The following is a 15,623-nucleotide window of genomic DNA, read 5'->3' as shown; positions in this document are numbered from 1 at the left end:
GAGGAGGTATCGTAATGATTAAAAAAAAAAAAAAAAGTTTTTACCTCAAAATTCTTGGCTCTAAAGAAACGTCTGAGCTCAATTCTTGATTTATTGAAATAGGAGGTATCTTAATAAAAGTTTCAAGTCAGATTTTTTTGTTTGTTTTTTTGCTCTGAGCTGTAACTTAACGATAACTTGATTAAAGTTTTCACTCGCATGGTTTGCAGTGAGCCTTTCATGAAGATACCTCCCAGGATAAGTTTCATCTCATGTCTCAAAGACCAAAAAAATGTAACTTAAAGCTTTACTCAAGATCCAATTTTAATGGTAGTTTCAGCTCAAATGTTTGCCCCTAACATAAACGGCATAAAAGGCATATTAAGTAATGTGTCAGAGTAAGTTACTAAAAGCAACAACATAAGTATCATTTCTATCTTAATGAATTGTGTATGTTTTTGGGACTGAGCTGAATTTTAAGGATAATTAATATCATCATTAAAGTTATGGCTTACATGGGTAGCATGGCTTGTGGCGAACCTTTCATTAAGATACCTCCAATCTTAAATAAGTTCTAGCTCATTTCACAAAGACCAGGAACATTTGGAAACTTTTTTCAAATCCTATCATATGAAAAATTCAAGTTGCATGGCTTTTTAAAAAAAAAAATTTCATCAAGATACAGCCTATCTTAATGGCAGTTTCAGCTCAACCTGAAGATTTGTGGCCCGAGCTAGAAGATAAAAGGTATATTAAAGAATGTTTGAAAATTTGTGAATGAAAGAAACAACATACCGTAAGTATCATTCATACCTTAAGATGGAAGGTATCTTACTAAAAGTTTGATCTAAAATCACTTGGTACAATTTCAAATGTACTTGGTTTCATTGAGATAGGAGGTATCTTAATGAAAGTTTCAAGTCAGATGTTTTTTTTTTTTTTTTGCATTGAACTGAAACTTAAAGAAAACTATCATATCATACGTATACTATAATCAAAGTTTTAGCTTGCACGGCTCACATGGCTTACAGTGAATGGACCTTTTGTTAAGATACCTCAAATCGTAATGAAGTTTGAGGTCATTGCACATAGCCCAGGAACATTTGGAAATATTTTTCATATGCTATCAATATGAAAATAGAAAGTTACATGGCCCGTACTGAATCTTTCATTAAGATACAATCTCAAAACACTTTGCCTTCTCCTCAGCGGACATTTAAAAGCCCCATTTTTGCCATTGTTTGTTACTGTCCGAGCCAACTTTTTCTTCGAAGCTCATCCCGTCTCACCGCCCACTTGCATAATGGCATAACGGTTGCATAACGTTGCATAAAAAGAATCCCCCTTGTGTATGCCTCAAGCACTTTAATAGGACAATCTCGGGACATTCTCTACCATTCAAAGCAGTCCGCGTCTCTGCTTTTGTGGACTCGTAACCCTACACTGTACACAGGTTGCGAGCGTAGCGAGTCGTCGAGAGCAAACAAGCTCTCGTTCTCTGGCGCCGCGCCCGTCCCGGCCTTTTATCCGCGGGAGATTTCCTCGGAGAGAGGATGAGAGGACAGAATGTCTCCGTGTCGCGTTTCAAAATGCCCAACACGGAGGAATTCCCAGCTCGCTTTGCTCCGGAGGTTCGAGGGGCGGGGGGACCCGACCGCTACGCGGAACAATGCGGGACGGGATATTAACCACCTGGGAGCGAAGCCGGACTTTGCAGAAGAGTCGGACCTCCTGCCCGCGCAGGTGTGAACGCAGCAGATAGGAACCCGTGTAAGTTGACGGGGTAAACAGTGGACTTTTTTTTTTTTTTTTAGTCATCCAAGGCCGGACGTGGAGGTGGGGGAACTGCTAATATTTATTCAGTTGTCGGTCAGGGCTAAAGAGCAAAGTCACTTTTCATTGATTTAGCTTTCATTGTATGCCTGTGAAGCACCGCAGAGTGAGTCCAGAGTTTGGCCGCTCGTGGCGGGAAAGGGTCCAATTTCGCTTAATTGGTTTGCTAATTTTTCATGTTCCTGGAATGAAACGTTGAGAAAAGCCGGTTAACAGAAAACAATTGAAGATCTCATTTTCTTCAGTTCAAGCTAACAGGAACATATTTAACTCTGAGTAAGTACGTACTCTTGTGACTTAATTTAGTGTTGCAAATCTCAAGATTGGTCTTGTGATTGCATTTTGAGGGTTTTTGTCTTGACCGCTAACTGTCTTGGTCTCGGGCAAGTGTTGGTCCCTTATAGACGTGACACTACTATTTAGAATTTAAGCTCACAGGAACAGATTTAACTCTGAATAAGTACGTACATTTTATTAGTGTCGCAAATCTGAAGATTGGCCCCGGGACCGTATTTTGAGGGTTTCGCTCTTGTCTCGGTCTCAGAGATTTCTGGTCTCGGGCAGGCAAGTCTTGGTCTCGGGTAGAGTGGTCTGGGACATGGAGACATTTTTGTTTGTTGGTGTGAGTCCAGATTTTTTTCGAACGCTAGACTAACTGGCACAAAATGATAGACTTCAATTTAAGATCACCTTATTTTTGATGTTTGTTGATGACAACGGAGAAAGAACGACTTCACGCATAAAGGCTTTTTTTTGGTGTGTTTCTGCTCCATCCAAGTTGATGAAATTGGACAAATACGATCAGTTGGAAATCAGGTTTGACATGACAGAAAAAAAAGGAAGCATAAACTGGAACGATTTGATTAAAAAAAAAAAAGAAAAGAATGGGACACAATTTTGCAAGCTCTTTCTTGTGGTATCCTGGAGAATCTCTACATCTTCAAACTGCATAATATTACAGTGGTCTATTTATTTAAATGGAGTACATTTCTTAACAGAATTAGCGAATGATCACGAGCAAATCAATGGCAGTGAAAGATTTAAGTCCGCTCCATTGGCGATGTGCCTTGTAATCCATCTCCTGAATGCGGAATGCCTTGTAACACTCTTGTGTCGGCCAACGTGTCTCACCAGTGGCAGTAAATAGTTGTGTTAGCATTAATGAGAAGGCGCCAACAGTTGCTTTCAACAACAGCAGTTCAGGTCAGGTCAACGTGATGTCTTTACATTCTGCTGCCTGTGTTGACTATTTACTGTCACTTGCTGATAGCGACACCTTCATTGTGTTCTATTCGTAAAAGTAAATGGCTTTCGGATGAAATGATTTCTGCATGTAACAAAGACAAAACTTCTTTTTGTCAAAGCAAAAGAAAAGCATTGCATAACCGATAGCTGTTATTTTGGCTAAAATGAGCCCTCGGCCGCTGCTTTTGTATTGGATGTCATTAGCTTGTGCGGGTATGAGGTACTTCCAAATAATATTACTCAAGTATAAGTAGTCATCTAAAAAATGGACTCAAGAAAAAAGTTTGGTGAAAAAATACATATGTCATGAGAATTTGCTTAGAATGGCTGATTTTTTTTTTTCAAGCAAGGATATACCTTTTTTTTTTCTCTCAACTATGAACTGTTATTATCGATTGGGAGCGGGAACCTCTGGGTAGCTCACGATACGATTTGTGATACAAGACTCACCATAACGATGATCTCACAATATAGCGATACAAGAATGGAACTCATTCTAGGATATTTTACAAAGGAACTAATAAATGGAGGAACAAGCTCTTTTCATGCTTCTGCTGTGAATGGGAATGACTTTAGCGCTAGTGAACGTTTAATCTGTTTGAAGTAGGAGGCCATCCCTCTCAGTCCAAACGGATTGGACGTCAGTGGCAGCCAATGCTAGACAACGAGCTCATTCTGGGGCATTGACTTTCGGTCACTTCCTTTTTCTTTTGGGGCATTTACGGGTCACTTCCTGTTGATATTGGGAAACTGACAAGGAATTGACCCAAACCCTCAAAATCAAGGTCCCTAAAATGAACAGGAAGTGACCTGTAAATGCATAAAAACGACTGGATGTGAACGCTCTGGTTTCAGTGCCATTGACGGCGCTAGTCATTCAATTCAGTCAAAATGAATTGGATGTCTAGCGCAATCAGTGAGCTAAAGTAGACACTATTCTAGTTCAAAGATTTTGCTCGCAAACTTTTTTTTTTTTTTTAACAGTGACACCTTATTCAAACGATATACTGTATCGACTCGTGGCGGGAGCATCTCGATAATCTTTTGAGATACAAAGTATTGCAACCTTTTCCATGATTGTGACGTCTGACTGGTATCATGGAGGCATGTGATTATTGTTGTGACTTCTCATTGGTGAAACTGGGAGAGCCGCTGTTGTTATCTCTGGCTTAAAATAAAGTCAAATGGAATATGTAGAATAAAGAGGAAACGACTCAAAGTAGCAGAGTAAGAGTAGCATTTCTTCTTCACAAAACTACTCAAGTAAAATGAAAAAGTATGGCGTCTTAGAAGTACATTACTCAAGTAAATGTAACTTGTTACAAACCCACATCTTGGTATTAGCTGATAAAGTTTCTGGCAAAGTCATAGCTAGGGATGTTCCGATCCGATCGCGTGATCAGAAATCGGGCCGATCTTACCATTTTTCAGAGGATGAGAATTGGGTGAAAAGGATGGGGTTATTAATTCAAAAAATAGATGCTTCAGCATCATGCTCGTATAGCCTCTCACTCCTGCTGCTTTTCTTGGTCAACAGTCCACTGGAGCTTGCTAGTTATAGTTGACGACGACTGACAGGTTTGTACAGTGCTGGCCAAAAGTATTGGCACCCCTGCAATTCTGTCAGATAGTGCTCAGTTTCTCCCAGAAAATGATTGCAATTACAAATGCTTTGGTAGTAATATCTTCATTTATTTTGCTTGCAATGAAAAAACACAAAAGAGAATGAAAATAAAATGGAATCATTATCATTTTACACAAAACCCCAAAAATCGGCCCGACAAAAGTATTGGCACCCTCAGCCTAACAGTTGGTAGCACAACCTTATAACTGCCAACAATCCATCAATGAGTTTCTGCTGGAATTTGAGACCATTCTTCTTTGGCCAACTGCTCCAGGTCTCTGAGATTTGAAGGGTGCCATTTTCAGATCTCTGCACAGGATTCAGGTCTGGACTCATTGCTGGTCACTTAAGAAGTCTCCAGTGCTTTCTCTCAAACCAGTTTCTAGTGTGTTTTGGGTCATTGTCCTGCTGGAGGACCCATGACCTCTGAGGAAGACCCAGCTTTCTCACACTGGGTCCTACATTTAGTTGGTAGTCTTCAGACTTCATAATGCCATGCACACAGTCAAGCAGTCCAGTGCCAGAGGTAGCAAAGCAACCCCAAAACATCAGGGAACCTCCGCCATGTTTGACTGTGGGGACTGTGTGCTTTTCTTTCATTTTTTCCCCTGTAAACTCTATGTTGGTGCCTTTTCCCAAAAAGCTTTACTTTTGTCTCATCTGACCAGAGAACGTTTTTGGCTTTCTCAGCTAAGTTTTGGCAAACTGCAGCCTGGCTTTTTTATGGGTCAGGAATGGGGTCTTCCTGGGTATAGAGTCCCTTTTCATTCACAAGCAGACGGATAGTACGGATTGACACTGTCGTACCCTCGGTATGCGGGACAGCTCCAACTTGTTTGGATGTTAGTCGAGGTTCTTTATCCACCATCCGCACAATCTTTCGTTGAAATCTCTCGTCAATTTTTCTTTTTCGTCCACATCTAGGGAGGTCAGCTACAGTGCCATGGTGTTTACACTTATTTATGACACTGTACACAGTAGACACAGGAACATTCAGGTCTTTGGAGATGGACTTGTAGCCTTGACATTGCCCATACTTCTTCACAATTTTGCTTCCCAAGTCCTCAGACAGTTTTTTGGTCTTCTTTTTCTCCATGCTCAATGTACACACAAGGACACAGGACAGAGGTTGAGTCGACTTTAATCCATTTTAACTGGCCAAAGGTAAGTAACAGGTGCTGTTAATTACACAAATTAGAGAAGCATCAAATGATTTTTCAAACGGTGCCAATACTTTTGTCTGGCCCCTTTTTGAAATTTTGTGTAAAATGATCATGATTTATTATTTTTTTCCCCATTCTCTTTTCTGTTTTTTCATTGCAAATAAAATAAATGAAGATATTACTACCAATGCATTTGTCATGGCGATCGTTTTCTGGGAGAAATTGAGCCTTATCTGACAGAATTGCAGGGGTGCCAATACTTTTGGCCAGCAGTATAGCCCTGATTTTGCCAGAGAAGCTTGGTAGCTCTACGATCAAAGGCGCAAATCGTCATTTAGCTTGTCTCACACTAGCGGTAGTGTGTAACTCATTGTGTTAGCGAGACTGTTCTCAGCAGCATGAGCGGATTTAAATGGACTCTCCCAAAGAAGCATTTAAGGAAGACGAGCATTTTTCTACGCTATTCTTATTTTGAAATATTTCACAATATGAAGGCGGCATGGTGGGCCAATAAAAAAACCTTTCTTCAAAAAACAACAACAAAAAAAAAACAAAACACATTTTTTCCCGGTACTGGATCGAGACTCTGTATCGGGTGACTCGGACTCGGGTGCAAAAATTTGCGATCAAGACATCCCTAGTCTAGACCTAACCCTAAACCTATCCCTAGTTGTACCTGGATGAAATGAGCTCAAAGGGACAGACAGCTTCCTGTTATAAACATGGCGGAAAATACTCAGGTGACTTGAAGTTCCGCTCTGAGAACCCCAATTTGGGCAACTTTCAAAATTGTCTGATATGCATGTGTGATACATCATGGAAAGCTTAAAATCTCAATCTCAAAAAGAAACATTTTGAACAGGAGGGCTTTTATTTATTTTTAAACAGTGAAACCCTATCTGGAGGTGAGGGCATGAAAGAGCAGAATTAAAGACTCTAGGGCTGTCCCAAACGACTAATTTCCTCCCGATTAGTCAGCCGACTATTTTTACTTTTTTTTTTTTTTACTACTTTAATAATGACATTTTTGTTGAAACTTATTCATTCACAAAAAACATTTTGGAACACCTACATTCTTTGTTAACGTATAAATAAATAACATAAATCAATAATAAATCACAAACAATGAGGTCAAATGATGCTGGCATTAACTAGTGCAAAAAAAAATGTAAACGGAAACACTCTTGCCTTCACCTCTTTAAACAGAAGTCAAAACAATTCTTACTCTTTTTGTGGTATGTCATTGTCTATATTGTTCTAAATGTTAAAATTAATTGCAATGTCCCGGACAACCATTTTCAGAATACTTTGTGTGAGTTCATATGCTTTTTCTGGTGTGCATTCCGCATTTTTGGGGGAGGGGAAAAGCTGATCAACTTTTGTCTGTTTTAACCTGAAAATAGATAAAGTAGAGGGCACACTGAAATATTACCACAACAATTTTGAATGAGAGGCACACATACTCACAGTAACAAAAATTGAATATATAGAATTAATTTTATAGTATACTACTATATGTATATACACAATGATACTTGATAATATAAAGTGACTAACATTAGTGCAGTCATAGATTACAGTAAGCAGGCCAGTGCTGTTTCCATATATATTTTCATTATATTATGTACAGTGCCTTGCAAAAGTATTCGGCCCCCTTGAATCTTGCAACCTTTCGCCACATTTCAGGCTTCAAACATAAAGATATGAAATTTAATTTTTTTGTCAAGAATCAACAACAAGTGGGACACAATCGTGAAGTGGAACAACATTTATTGGATAATTTCAACTTTTTTAACAAATAAAAAACTGAAAAGTGGGGCGTGCAATATTATTCGGCCCCTTTACTTTCAGTGCAGCAAACTCACTCCAGAAGTTCAGTGAGGATCTCTGAATGATCCAATGTTGTCCTAAATGACCGATGATGATAAATAGAATCCACCTGTGTGTAATCAAGTCTCCGTATAAATGCACCTGCTCTGTGATAGTCTCAGGGTTCTGTTTAAAGTGCAGAGAGCATTATGAAAACCAAGGAACACACCAGGCAGCTCCGAGATACTGTTGTGGAGAAGTTTAAAGCCGGATTTGGATACAAAAAGATTTCCCAAGCTTTAAACATCTCAAGGCGCACTGTGCAAGCCATCATATTGAAATGGAAGGAGCATCAGACCACTGCAAATCTACCAAGACCCGGCCGTCCTTCCAAACTTTCTTCTCAAACAAGGAGAAAACTGATCAGAGATGCAGCCAAGAGGCCCATGATCACTCTGGATGAACTGCAGAGATCTACAGCTGAGGTGGGAGAGTGTCCATAGGACAACAATCAGTCGTACACTGCACAAAGCTGGCCTTTATGGAAGAGTGGCAAGAAGAAAGCCATTTCTCAAAGATATCCATAAAAAGTCTCGTTTAAAGTTTGCCACAAGCCACCTGGGAGACACACCAAACATGTTGAAGAAGGTGCTCTGGTCAGATGAAACCAAAATTGAACTTTTTGGCCACAATGCAAAACGATATGTTTGGCGTAAAAGCAACACAGCTCATCACCCTGAACACACCATCCCCACTGTCAAACATGGTGGTGGCAGCATCATGGTTTGGGCCTGCTTTTCTTCAGCAGGGACAGGGAAGATGGTTGAAATTGACGGGAAGATGGATGCAGCCAAATACAGGAACATTCTGGAAGAAAACCTGTTGGTATCTGCACAAGACCTGAGACTGGGACGGAGATTTATCTTCCAACAGGACAATGATCCAAAACATAAAGCCAAATCTACAATGGAATGGTTAAAAAATAAACGTATCCAGGTGTTAGAATGGCCAAGTCAAAGTCCAGACCTGAATCCAACCGAGAATCTGTGGAAAGAGCTGAAGACTGCTGTTCCCAAACACTCTCCATCCAACCTCACTGAGCTCGAGCTGTTTTGCAAGGAAGAATGGGCAAGAATGTCAGTCTCTCGATGTGCAAAACTGATAGAAACATACCCCAAGTGACTTGCAGCTGTAATTGGAGCAAAAGGTGGCGCTACAAAGTATTAACGCAAGGGGGCCGAATAATATTGCACGCCCCACTTTTCAGTTTTTTATTTGTTAAAAAAGTTGAAATTATCCAAGAAATTTTGTTCCACTTCACGATTGTGTCCCACTTGTTGTTGATTCTTGACAAAAAATTAAAATTTTATATCTTTATGTTTGAAGCCTGAAATGTGGCGAAAGGTTCAAGGGGGCCGAATACTTTTGCAAGGCACTGTATATACAGGATGTATGTATATATTTTCCCCAAGTGGGAGCTTCCATGATCCTAATAAATTTAACAATAATTAAAAAAAATATATAATTATATTAATTATTTTATTAAATAAAAATGCACTTTGATACGACGCACATAAAGGTAACTTCCATTTTAAAGAAATCGTTAGAAAGTTGTATGGATTTACAATCCGCTAGCTTGTTGTTTCTTGTTGTCTTGGAAAAATATACTTGGGTGACGGCGCTTCAAGTGTTCGTTCATAGCTGACGTGCTACCGTGGTATACGAGCTCAGTTTAGCAAAGAGTACACACAGTGGCACCCTCCATATTTTCCTTGAAATTATTCCAGGCTCTGGCTATTCTGGTCCGCTTTTTTGGCTTTATGCCACTTTCATGTGTCACCAATTCTGCCCTTTTTGGTAATTGGCGGTGTTTTCAACTCCTCGCCATAATGAGGAGTGAACCGGCGATTCACTTGGCTCGTTGTCGTTGGTTCGGCCCATGTCCTCCTCAGGACGGTGGCGGCGTTCATAAAAACACCGAGAGGCGTCGGATGGCTCTTTATCGATACTTTTATTGTCCAAAACAAAAACGCAGGGGCTGCAGCCACTGAAGGCTCCGCGCTACCCGCGCACTTTCGAAACTCACCGATCTCACTCCCTCTCTTTCGCTCCCTCTCTCTCGCTCGCTCGCCCACTTTCTTCCTCTTTGCTCAATCTGACAATGCCGGTCACATTGAAATAACAGCGGCCCCCTTGGGGGTGTTAGTAGCGAGCGCCCGCCATTCTAAACTTTATCCGCATGTAATTTTTTTTTAACCCGTCAATACCCGTCGACGGTATGTTTTGCCCGTCGACGCATTTACGTCATCGATGACGTCGACAACGTCGACTAGTCGGGACAGCTCTAAAAGACTCCATGACTTTAACGAGATATTATCGCGTACTTACTTTGTTTTGATCCAAAAACTCCTGTGAATGGCCGCAGCTAGATTTTGGGGGGATTTTATGGGTGAAACATGGTTATATAACAAGGGTCGCGATGCTGAAATGGCTGACATCAAGGAGTGGTCGAGATTTTCTTTTTCATATATTTACCCTTTTAAACATTCTAATTTTTCAATTTTTCTTTGTTAGGATCGCTTATTTATCATTTAACATATCAGAGAAAATGCAACAGTAACAAAAAAAAAAATACATTTAAGCGATAGTTATGAGGTAGATATCCCTGACTTTTTTACAGACACCATTTTTTTCATTGTGACGTCATTCGTTTAAAAGTTTAAAATATGCGAGTCAATAATTGTTTAAAGTTTATTTTTTATTTTTTTTAAATGAAATATTAGACATCAATTCATGATTCTATGCTAAAAATGACAAAACTTTTTCAATAATATAATTACTTTTTATCGCTGGGTTTCCAGGGTAAAACGGACAAATTAAAAATAGTACGGGGGCTTCATGTGCCATGAATCTGCTATGGCAGTATATAGATCTATCAAACACAACAGTTCTTTTGGCTTAAAATACAGCAGTTTATTTTAAAGAGGGGTGCAAGAGCAGAAACTGCTTTTTCAGTCTTGTCTGTGTTTTCCGCCGCATGCCAAGTTTTTACAGATGCACAAAATACAGCTTAGCAGGTAGACGCGTTTTAAACTCTGAAGAGTAAAAAAAAAATCTCGCTGGTGGTTATACTATAAGGTCCGTATGAGAGCGGCAATCTCAGATCCCTGCTCTCTTCCAATAATCAAGCGTGGCGGAGCGGGACAAGGTCTTGTACACCCGCACGTCCGGTCAAGTCGGGTAGCGCTTTTCCCATCCGTGTGTCATGCTGTCGGAATGAAAGGGAAGTCCTTAAGGTTTCACTTCACTCTGCTATGTGCCTAAAAGCTAAGGCAAAGTTAGCCGGAGTCGTCTCTAAAATGAACAGAGGATTGACGGATGGTTTGGTTGGTAGCAGTGGCGATTGCTCTATAAGACTGCAAAGGTATCTCAGCTTCCCCTAAAATGTCCAAAAATAAGTGATCAAATGTATACTGTGACTAAATATGCACGACATCTTTTGTTGAGAATTAGCGTCTTATCACTGATTACAATGCGGCAAGCTTTTCATCTATTGGCGAAGCTTCACAGTCAGTAGCCACGTTTACATGCTGACTTTTATTCATACCGATTCAAATCATTCCGAATGGAAATTTGAGATCAGCTGTTTACATGTCACTTCATCTATTCCGATCCATCGTTTACATGTGTCTGCCTTTATTCCGAAAGGACGTTTGACAACTGCCGTCAGACATGCGCAGATTAATCAAAACAAAGCGTCAAGTTGCAAAACATGGAGATCGATCCTCAGAGTGCTGCTGTTTTAACTTTAACCCACTTGTTGTGTTTGTGGGGTCGTATCCGCTTCTGCTGTTTTGCTCTTTTGCCTTGTAGTAGCCGGTTGTCAGTGTTTTCCACCCATTTCTAATCTGGTCAACGCTCCGGTCTATTCCGGCTTCGTGTAACCTCTCGTGAACTTTTTAAAATAGTTCACCGTTTCTCGTTTTACGCCCGTCTAAGCGAGCAATTATATTCAATTCTTTTAAAGTTTGAATTACTCCAGTTAGGTGCGCTGTGCTTGGAAGCCATGTTGCAAGTGACGTCACCACGTCAGTACGGAGCATGTGCAGAAAGAACGCAACCAGACACCATTCCGCTTCCCTGTTTACATGATATAATTTTACTTCTAATCGGTTTGGGAAAAGGAATATTCCACCCCTGTGAATCAGAATGAAATTCCATTCGGTTTGGGCCTGTTCATTCCGAATGAGGTGTTTATATGGAAGACATTTATTCGGTTTGAACAAATATTCCGATTGTAATTGGAATATTTGGCTCCATGTAAACGTGGCAACTGCTCAAAGGCTGGCTTTATCCCTCGTCTCTGGGGGTCTATGGGCTGTAGGTGTGTGTGAGTCAGTATATCGAAAAGGTGATTAAGCGCAGTACTTTGTAGCCCAAAAGATTAATGTCATGCACCCACCAAAAATTGATATATTGTTTAAAAAAGAAATAAAAAGAACCAACAGGTTGCTACCAAAATCTTCCATTGGAAAAGTGTCTACGTTAGCTCAGTGACTGCCATTGACGGCGCTAGACATCCAATTTATTTTGACTGGTCTTTTGTGGGCATTACTTCCTGTGCATTTTAGGGCATTTACAGGTGGCTTCCTGTTCATTCATTACGGGACATTCTCGAGTCATTTCTTGTTCAGTAAACCAAAATCTAAAGGGAGGGACCTCGGAATGCCCAAAAATCGACAGGAAGTGACATGATATAGTGACCATCACAGCAAAGCTACCATTGCAATTCCTCCAGTTTTCTAGTTCTTCATCCTATTTTGACAGTAGCATGTTGAGACTGTTTGGAAAGTAAAATGCAAAATATGTCTTGTGTCTTTTCAGAAGTCGAGGCGAAGGAGGCGTGCGACTGGCTGCGAGCTGCCGGATTTCCCCAGTATGCGCAGCTCTTTGAAGGTAAATGTGAAAAGGCCAGATAGACCAAACCGAGATTTCATTTTAGGCGGCCGTGAAACAAACGGCCGTTCGCCAGCAGAAAGCGGCCTTCTTGTCGGTCGGTCGGTCACAATTCAACGTATTCGTAGCGGAGCTCATTGACATCCTCCAGATCTTATAAAACAATCTGCTAAGGTTGTGACATAATGCCCAGAAATACCGGCCTCATGCTTCACCTACCAACTATGCTATTCAATAACTCTATTTAAAAAAAACAAACAAAACATGAAAATGTTTCATAATATGGTAGTAATGTGCTTAAGCCAGCCATTTTCACAAAATGCTCGTTTTTGGCTCATTGGCTGCCATTGTCGCCAATAAACGTCCAAATCCATTTCAACTTGAAAGTCATTTGAATTCATAGCAGACGGATGAAAAGAGCCTCGTACTTCATCTTTATTGGTTTGGTTTTCACATTTTCTAAAGAAAAAAATACGAAATGAGGAGCAAAGAGTAAATACTTTTATTTTTAAAATATTTTGTTTTGAATTAAAGAAAAAACTTTCATTCTTTTTAATTAAAAAAAAAAAAGAGGGAAACTGGATATACACTTTGAATTACAATGTTTATTTCAATCTCGAAAAAGGAAACAAAAACTATTCTTTGATATTGTAATTGTAGTCCCATATATATATATATCAACATTTAAAAATTAAAAATGTATTATTATAAATAATAAGTATATAAAATAAAAGAATATTTAATATATGAAATAAATATAAAAACATAAGATATAAACATAAAACTTTTTTTTAAATGAAAAAAGGGAAAGTAAATATCATTATTTTTTGTTCTTTAAAACAAATAAGGAAAAAAGCGGTACTGTTTTTCTTTTTACAGTGGGGCAAGTAAGTATTTAGTCAACCACCAATTGTGCAAGTTCTCCTACTTGAAAAGATTAGAGAGGCCTGTAATTGTCAACATGGGTAAACCTCAACCATGAGAGACAGAATGTGGGAAAAAAAACAGAAAATCATATTGTTTGATTTTTAAAGAAAGTATTTCCAAATTAGAGTGGAAAAGAAGTATTTGGTCACCTACAGGCAAGCAAGATTTCTGGCTGTCAAAGAGGTCTAACCTCTTCTAACGAGGCTCCACTCGTTACCTGTATTAATAGCACCTGTTTTAACTCATCATCGGTATAAAAGACACCTGTCCACAACCCTCAGTCAGTCACACTCCAAACTCCACTACGGCCAAGCCCAAAGAGCTGTCGAAGGACACCAGAGAAAAAATTGTAGACCTGCATCAGGCTGGGAAGACTGAATCTGCAATAGGTAAAACGCTTGGTGTAAAGAAATCAACTGTGGGAGCAATTATTAGAAAATGGAAGAAACACAAGACTACTGATAATCTACCTCGATCTGGGGCTCCATGCAAGATTTCACCCCATGGCGTCAAAATGATAACAAGAACGGTGAGCAAAAATCCCAGAACCGCACGGGGGGGATCTAGTGAATGATGTACAGAGAGCTGGGACCACAGTAACAAAGGCTACTATCAGTAATACAATGTGCCACCAGGGACTCAAATCCTGCACTGCCAGACGTGTCCCCCTGCTGAAGCAAGTACACGTCCAGGCCTGTCTGCGGTTTGCTAGAGAGCATTTGGATGATCCAGAAGAGGACTGGGAGAATGTCTTATGGTCAGATTAAACCAAAATAGAACTTTTTGGTAGAAACACAGGTTCTCGTGTTTGGAGGAGAAAGAATACTCAATTGCATCCGAAGAACACCATACCCACTGTGAAGCATGGGGGTGTAAACATCATGCTTTGGGGCTGTTTTTCTGCAACAGGACCAGGAAGACTGATCTGTGTAAAGGAAAGAATGAACGGGGCCATGTATCGAGAGATTTTGAGTGAAAATCTCATTCCGTCAGCAAAGGGCATTGAAGATAAGACGTGGCTGGGTCTTTCAGCATGACAATGATCCCAAACACACAGCCAGGGCAACAAAGGAGTGGCTTCGAAAGAAGCATTTTAAGGTCCTGGAGTGGCCTAGCCAGTCTCCAGATCTCAACCCCATAGAAAATCTGTGGAGGGAGTTGAAAGTCCGTTTTGCCCAACGACAGCCCCAAAACTTCACTGCTCTAGAGGAGATCTGCGTTGAGGAATGGGCCAAAATACCAGCAACAGTGTGTGAAAAGCTTGTGAAGAGTTGCAGAAAACGTTTGGCCTCCGTTATTGCCAACAAAGGGTACATAACAAAGTACTGAGATGAACTTTAGGTATTGACCAAATACTTATTTTCCACCATGATTTGCAAATAAATTCTTTAAAAATCAAACAATGTGGTTTTCTGTCCCCCCCCCCCCCCCCCCCCACATTCTGTCTCTCATGGTTGAGGTTTACCATGTTGACAATTACAGGCCTCTCTAATACTTTCAAGTGGGAGAACTTGCACAATTAGTGGTTGACTTAATACTTATTTGCCCCACTATCTATTAATTTTTATTGACATTTTAGGCAAGGCAAGGTAAATATATTTGTATAGCACAATTTAACACAAGGCAATTCAAAGTGCTTTACGCCACCAGCAGAGATAAAACGATTCGCAAAATGACATTCAAGCAATAGAAAGTTCAATCAAAGACAAATGAAACATGAAATAAAATTATACGTAAAAAACAAGCAAATAGTTAGAAATTAGATTTTTTTTTTTTAAGGAAATAAAACACTTAATATTTATTCTTTTTTTTCTTTATTATAGGAGGCAAAAACCAGCCAATATTGTCTTTGTCATTGATTTTCTGAATGAATTCCCTTCCACCCTCCCAATTGAAATGAATTGGCTGTCTATCGCCGTCAATAGCAGTTTTTTCCGGCCGCACTACTTCAAACACTAATCCGAGACAGAAACGAACGGTTAGGCAAACTTGCCGATGCACTGACGTTCTGACAAATTTCATCCAAATAGCATAGGTCGCAAAGTCGGCGCGCGCGAACAGGCCGAGCCTTGTTTGGCGGGCTAGCT

General features: G+C 40.0%; 1 protein-coding gene across 8 annotated transcripts in view; it reads left to right on the top strand.

Moving 5' to 3' along the window:
* Positions 1 to 15,623, top strand: part of LOC130917906 (stAR-related lipid transfer protein 13-like) — a 109,731-nt gene that overhangs the window by 71,932 nt on the left and 22,176 nt on the right. For all 8 annotated transcript variants that reach the window (XR_009063532.1, XM_057839673.1, XM_057839672.1 and 5 more), the window contains one exon: positions 12,538 to 12,609. Coding sequence is in view for 7 of the 8 variants with exons in the window: in XM_057839673.1 (XP_057695656.1) it covers positions 12,538 to 12,609 (72 nt within the window). In the remaining variant the exon portion in view is untranslated. The remainder of the gene's footprint in view (positions 1 to 12,537; positions 12,610 to 15,623) is intronic.

This window comes from Corythoichthys intestinalis, chromosome 6 (assembly GCF_030265065.1).
Source record: "Corythoichthys intestinalis isolate RoL2023-P3 chromosome 6, ASM3026506v1, whole genome shotgun sequence".
Taxonomy (NCBI): domain Eukaryota; kingdom Metazoa; phylum Chordata; class Actinopteri; order Syngnathiformes; family Syngnathidae; genus Corythoichthys; species Corythoichthys intestinalis.
Note: the sequence above shows the minus strand (reverse complement) of the source record. Positions and strands in the feature narration are given on the sequence as shown.